Here is a 6,817-nt window from a genome sequence, read left to right on the forward strand (position 1 = left end):
CTTTTCAGACTCTCTAAAATTCAAAAGGACCGAGTTATCTTTGTCATTAAACTCGTTAAAAAGACTAATAGCGACAAACTTGTCTTTAGACGAGAACGAGTTTCACTATCGCTAGGCTCGTTAAAACATAGCGACGGGTTTGCCCGAAGGGAAAATTATAGAACAAGCATATGTTATCCTCCTCAAGCTTGACAAAAATAAAGAGGTACTAGTCAGCAATGACTGGGGAAAAATTGGGAAGAAAAATCAAAGAATCTTTATTGGTAGCAAGTCGCTCTTGAACATGACACTTCCACTCCGTGTCCGAATCGGGTTGGGTTGTTTCATTCACCGGTCACATCGCCATGGTCACACCATACCATCCACATTTGGGGTTAATGCTACCAATCCATCACATCTGTGTCGCCGACATGTTCAAGAGAAGTCATCCAGAGAAGCCACCTGTGTCCCACCCACTACCATACATTATACTCCATTCTTTCATGACCGCCACCCTGAACCGTATATCATCAGATCGGTTTCACCTCCATCAAAATCATTTGCTCCGTTCCGTGTCATTGATGTGGGATTCATTAAGGCCCTCCTGTGACGAATCACTTCTTGTCGACATCAGCTCATTATCCAAGAAGTTGGTCTAGGAACACCCCATTCAGTACTTTGAAGCTTGCATGCCTCAATGGCAAGTTTCTCACTTCCGGCGACAGGTTTACATCAATGACCTTCGACCGAAAGATTTTGCGTGGTGTTCGACGCCAAGTCCTTTATTCACACCACGTGAATTGTACTGCAGTACATTGAGGATCATTATCATTATCGGTGATTCCTCTCGCGCTTGTTAACAGTTTACATCATTGACTGGCAATCAAGCGATGTTTTTCCATGTTCGACTTCAGGACATTTCTCACATGGATCGACTTGTACTTTGAGTGAAGATCGGACGAGATTGAAGACCCCGGATATAGTTTCATCCATCCGGGCTGCGATATATATTGAGGGAAATAAAGACATTAAATGTACAAGCATTGCAGCACAGATAATCATCCTACCAAAAGGATGATGGCTCTATCAGAATCATCAGTTTACACTTAGATGATTGTCTGTCCTATGTACATAAAAATGAATTTATAAAGTTGAGCATGGGAATGCCCGCCTCAGCTAGGTCATGAAAATAGTATGAAGATAATGTATTGTATTGTATCTTATTATAGGTCTCCTCCCAGCATTGAAAGAACTTCGGATCCTCATAATAAAGCATTTCACCCGATTAACGGCCTCATACTTTAGGGGGCAACTGTTATAGACATTTTTGTGCCTTGCAACTCCAAGCATGAAATGTCCATAAACCAAGGGCTCCTAAGTCCCTAAAAGTGTTGTTCTAACCCCTAAAGGAACAAGGTCAACAAATTACAGCTTCTCCCAGAAGTTCTCCACCAGAAACTGCTCAGAATAAGTCAAAACAAGATCATTCCAGCTGCTCCACTGGCTAGGTGCGTTGCATAGCACCTAAACACACTGGCTAGGTGCGTTACAATGCACCTAAATGCACTATGAGGGTGCGTTGGGCGAGAAATGACAAATGGCAGTGCCATTCCGCGAGGTGGAGAGACAATGGAAGCTTCCAGAATCTTCTCCTATGACACTTGCCTCACTGAATTCGACCAAGGATGAGTAAGAGGCCTTCAGTCTCCAAGTGGAAGCAAGAACTGACAGAGAGAAGACACTAATCAAATCACAAGTTGACTCATCCTCCTTACATACATCTATATATGGATCCCTCATCCCAGAGATCCAGAGGCTGGAATTTTGCACATTGTAAGGAATTGCTGTTGGTTTTGAGACAAACATCAGAGTATTGGGTGATTTATGCTTTGTTGGAGGTGAAGAGGGGCTTCTTTGCTGGGAGGTTGATGCTGGGTCACGAACCATCGGTTGTAACTCCTCCTGGATCTTCTTGTTTATCAATAAAAACTATTTGAGTTTTTCCTCCATGCTTTTGTACCATTGATGCTTGTTACATTTGTATGGTTAACTTAAATCTGATCCTAAGTTGTTTATGAATATAGATCCATGTCCTTGTATAGTGTTCTTCTTCTGTGATCTTATAGGTACTTGGTGAAGCTGGGCAAGTAAGGGAGTAGGTAGCTGGAAGCTGTCAAAGAAGAGAGGGATTGGACCAAAGGATTAGCGCAAGACACAGGTCGGTTCTTTCTATTCCTCTCTATCTATAGTTCATAAAGGAAATACAAAAGTAGTTTTCTCTGTTTGTTTCTAAGGCAGCTGTCACACCTTAGTGGGATAGAGCAGTTCTAAATAGACACTTTTCCCGGTAACATGTACCTGGCCCTGAGAGTAATCTCGCACTATGGGTACAGCTCGGAGAGGAAGCTCGCAATACAAACCAAGCTATTTTGGAGACGATGCAGGAGTTGAAAAATGAAATGGCCCGGTTACGTGAAGATAATGCATGAATAAGGATGGAACAAGAAATAATTATAAAAATCCTGTCTGACAGACAGAACCAGCCGCCAGCTAATCCCAGTGCGGAACAGCAACGGATGTCGGAAGAACACAACCACCATACAGAATCGGAAGGGTCGGAAGAGAGGGAGGAACGATCTGATAATGCATCTGAATAGCAGACCTCAAAAAGGCAACGGATAGAGTTGCAAGGAGAGTTTCGTAAGATTAAACCACCGCACTTCGACGGGGAACAGGAGGAAGCAGCTGAGGCATGGTTGATTAATATGAACAAATATTTCCAGTTATACGAGTATGATCACAACCTTAAGGCACGGATGGCCATTTTCCAACTACAAGGAAAAGCTACCCTGTGGTGGGAAGAAGTTAAGATCGTAAAGGGAGTAAGCGAACAGACCATAACTTGGGAGAAATTTCAAAGGTACTTCAAAGAAAGATACCTGATCGAGCATTTTTATGATGAAAAGGCAAGGGAATTCCATGACTTGCGGTTGGGGCAGCAGACCATGGATGAATTTATCACCCGTTTTACTTCCTTGCTTTGTTATGTGCCTTATATTAGAGAAGAAAAAGCTAAAGTGCAAGGATTTGTTAGCAGTTTACCAATGTATATGCGAGAAAGGATTGAGTTTGACAATCCAAAGACAATGGACGAAGTTATCCGTAAAGCCAAGATTTGTTACTAGCAGAGTAAACAAAAAGGAGAAGTTTCAGGCAAAAGATGGAATGAGAAAAGAGGTAATAAGTCAGCTGGAAACGGTAAAGGAAATCACAGTGGTGGGAGCAAGGGAATTGGTAAGGGGCAGAATAGCAGAACTATACAGAAAAACTCATTCAAATCCAAGCCAACCAGTGAGTCCAGAGTTGGCGAACAACCTGCAAGATTGGACAGTGAAGGGACAGCAAGACCCCCAGTACAGTGTTGGGGTTGTGGAGGGCCTCACTATGTCAAAAATTGTCTGCAGCGAAAGGGAACCGAACAATTATCCCAAATCCATGAAGCATCGACAGTTGGCGATGTAGGACATAGCATACCAAGGATTAATGTAGCCCTGGATGATCGTCAGGCGGAGTACTAGCTGACCATGGTGGAATTTGAAGGTAAAATTTTAGACCTTACTGTAGCTGTTTTAATTGACCCTAGAGCCACATTAAGTTATATTAGTCCAAAGGTAGTAGAACATTGTAAACTGCAACCTGTTAAATTCAAGAATCCATGGCTAGTACAGCTGGCTACAGGGGCCAAGAGGTGAGTGCTGGCAAAAGTCAATGACTGCCCTTTAACCATAGCAGGGCAGCTAGTAATGGCAGATTTAAATGTGCTCCCCCTTGGTTCATATGATTTTTTGATCGGTATGGACTGGTTAGAAAAGCACTGGTCATTGGTTGACTGCAAAACAAAGATTATTTATTATAGGGATGAACTTGGAGCTAGACAAGAGGTGCAAGGAATTAAGCGGCCAGTGCAGGTTTGGCCAATAACTGCATCCCAGTTAGAAAAATGCATTAGGAAAGGGTTTCAGATTTATGCCATCCAGGTGGGATATGCTGACTCGAAGGATAAAACAGCCACGTTGGAAAACATCCCTGTAAGACAAGAGTTTGCAGATGTGTTTCCAGAAGAGATTCCCAGACTACCGCCTAAGAGGGATATAGACTTTACCATCGAATTAATACTGGGTGCAGCACTGGTATCTTGAGCACCCTATAGAATGAGTGTACCTGAGTTGATAGAGTTAAAAATGCAGCTACAAGAACTGTTAGAAAAAAACTATATTCGCCCCAGTGTATCTCCGTGGGGAGCTCCAGTGTTATTTGTTAAGAAAAAAGACGAGACCCTTCGCATGTGTATAGATTACCGTCAGCTGAACAAACTGACAATCAAAAACAAGTATCCCCTACCTCGGATTGATGAACTTTTTGATCAAGTGAAGGGTGCAACAGTATTCTCCAAGATCGATTTGCGATCAGGTTACCACCAGATCAGGATTAAGGAGGAAGACATAGCTAAAACAACTTTTAGAACAAGGTATGGGCATTACGAGTTTGTGGTGCTACCCTTTGGGTTAACTAACGCCCCTGCAACTTTCATGTGCTTAATGAACAATGTATTTCATCGATATTTGGACAGATTTGTGTTGATATTTATTGATGATATACTGATATACTCCCGTACCATGGAAGAGCACAAGGAGCACCTTAGATTGGTGCTACAAACCCTCTGAGAACACCAGTTATATGCTAAGTTCAGCAAGTGCGATTTCTTAAAGGAAGAAACACACTATTTAGGCCATATAATCATAAAGGAAGGGATCGCAGTGGAGCCTGAAAAGATAAGGACCATACTGGAATGGCCCGTATCGAAAGATGTAGCACACATCAGGTCCTTTATGGGGTTAGCCGGTTATTACAGACGCTTTGTAGAAGGCTTCTCAAGAGTAGCGTATCCTATCACCTCCCTACAGAAAAAAGGAAGAGCATTCAAATGGACCCCGGAATGTCAAAGAAGTTTTGAATAGCTTAAGCATCTGCTCACCACTACACCCATTTTGAGCATAGCCAATCCTAATAAGGACTATGTGGTGTGCATTGACGTAAGCAAGGAGGGCGTGGGAGGTATGTTGATGCAAGAAGGGAAAGTAATAGCTTATCAGTCAAGGAAACTAAAAGAGCATGAGCAGAAATATTCTGCCTATGACTTAGAGCTAGTAGCCGTCATACACGCCTTGAAGATGTGGCGACATTATCTCATGGGGAGGAAATTTTTATTACCAACAGACCACCACAGTCTGACCAATTATTTTATCCAGCCCACTTTAAACGCGAGACAAGCACGATGGGTAGATTTCCTAAGTGGTTTTGACTTCGATATCAAACACTTGAAGGGGAAAGAAAACTGGGTGGCTGATGCCTTAAGTCGGAAGGTACAATGTTTGTACGAAATTTCCTTCAACGAATGGAAAATTCCCTTCGAGGAAATGATAAAAAAGGTAGCAGAACAAGATGCTGAATACCAAAAAATAAAACAGCAAGTACAACGGTCTACCAGCGAGAAGAATCAGCAAGGATATGAGGTAGATAATGCTGGAATGTTGTATTATAAAAAGAGGCTATATATACCTAGTCAAAACAGTCTTAAAAATCTAATTTTGGATGAATTTCACATCAGTCACTATGCTGGACACCCAGGGTATCAGAAAATGATCACTGCGCTTCGAAAAGAGTACTATTGGCCAGGTATGAAGAAGAACGTAGTCGAGTATTTAGCACGGTGTTTGGAGTGCCAACAAATTAAAGCGGAGCATCAACATCCAGCGGGCTTATTGCAACCACTACCCATTCCGGAGTGGAAGTGGGAAACCATTTCCATGGATTTTATAACAGGGATGCCTAAGACAAAGAAGAATAACGATTCTATTATGGTGGTGGTAGATAAGTTGAGTAAAGGAGCACATTTTATACCTGTTCAATCCACCTACAGGGTTGTACAGATCACCCATATCTTCATGCAGAATGTGTTTAAATTGCATGGACTCCCGAAGACGATAATTTCAGATCGTGACGTGAAATTCACGTCGACCTTTTGGAAGACATTATTTGCAGAATTGGGGACACAGCTGAACTTCAATACAGCGTACCACCCCCAAACCGACGGACAAACAGAGCGCATGAACCAGGTGGTAGAAGACATGTTAAGAGCATATGTAATGCAGCTACCAACGCAGTGGGAGGAGTATTTGCACTTGGTTGAATTTTCATACAACAACGGGTATCATACCTCATTACAAATGAGTCCCTTTGAGGTCCTATATGGGCGGAAATGTCGCACACCCTCAAGTTGGGGTGGACCTGAAGACAAATTAAGGTTAGGGCCAGAAATGCTTAAGGAAATGGAGGATATGGTGAAAAGGGTACACTCTAATTTAAAAGCTTCTCAGGATAGGCAAAAGAGCTTTGCTAACCGGAAGAGGAGGTTCAAAGAATACCAAGTCAGTGACCATGTTTACGTGAGGATCCAAGCCAGGAAGAGTACACTGCAATGGAGCGGGTGTGCCAAGTTGGCACCCCGATATTGTGGACCATTCCAAGTCTTGGCAAGAATTGGGTCGGTGGCTTACCAGCTCACCCTGCCAAGTCACATCTGGGTCCACAATGTCTTCCATGTCTCTGTGTTAAAAAAATACGTTTATGATCCTAAACATGTGATTCGATGGCAAGATATACAGGTAAGGATTATTTCCAGTAGACCAGTCTAAAATTTTTCCTTAGAAGAACTGATTTTGAATATTGCGTGTGCATGTCGAATCGGAAGGAAAAGTCTTGGTCGAGTCGCTGAGCA

General features: G+C 42.6%; 1 protein-coding gene across 1 annotated transcript; it reads left to right on the plus strand.

Annotated features, from left to right (window-relative positions):
* Positions 1 to 3,782: 3,782 nt before the first annotated feature.
* LOC149195798 (uncharacterized) lies at positions 3,783 to 4,178 on the plus strand. Its single transcript, XM_089408027.1, has one exon. The coding sequence runs from the start codon at positions 3,783 to 3,785 to the stop codon at positions 4,176 to 4,178; it is 396 nt and encodes a 131-aa protein (XP_089264153.1).
* Positions 4,179 to 6,817: the final 2,639 nt, after the last annotated feature.

The sequence above is a fragment of the Pinus tabuliformis genome, chromosome 2_2 (assembly GCF_031772625.1).
Source record: "Pinus tabuliformis cultivar Carrire ecotype Pingquan chromosome 2_2, CPIR1, whole genome shotgun sequence".
Taxonomy (NCBI): domain Eukaryota; kingdom Viridiplantae; phylum Streptophyta; class Pinopsida; order Pinales; family Pinaceae; genus Pinus; species Pinus tabuliformis.

Coding starts and splice junctions, on each gene's coding strand:
- LOC149195798 (XM_089408027.1), top strand. CDS start 3,783: ATGGCAGATTTAAATGTGCTCCCCCTTGGTTCATATGATTTTTTGATC.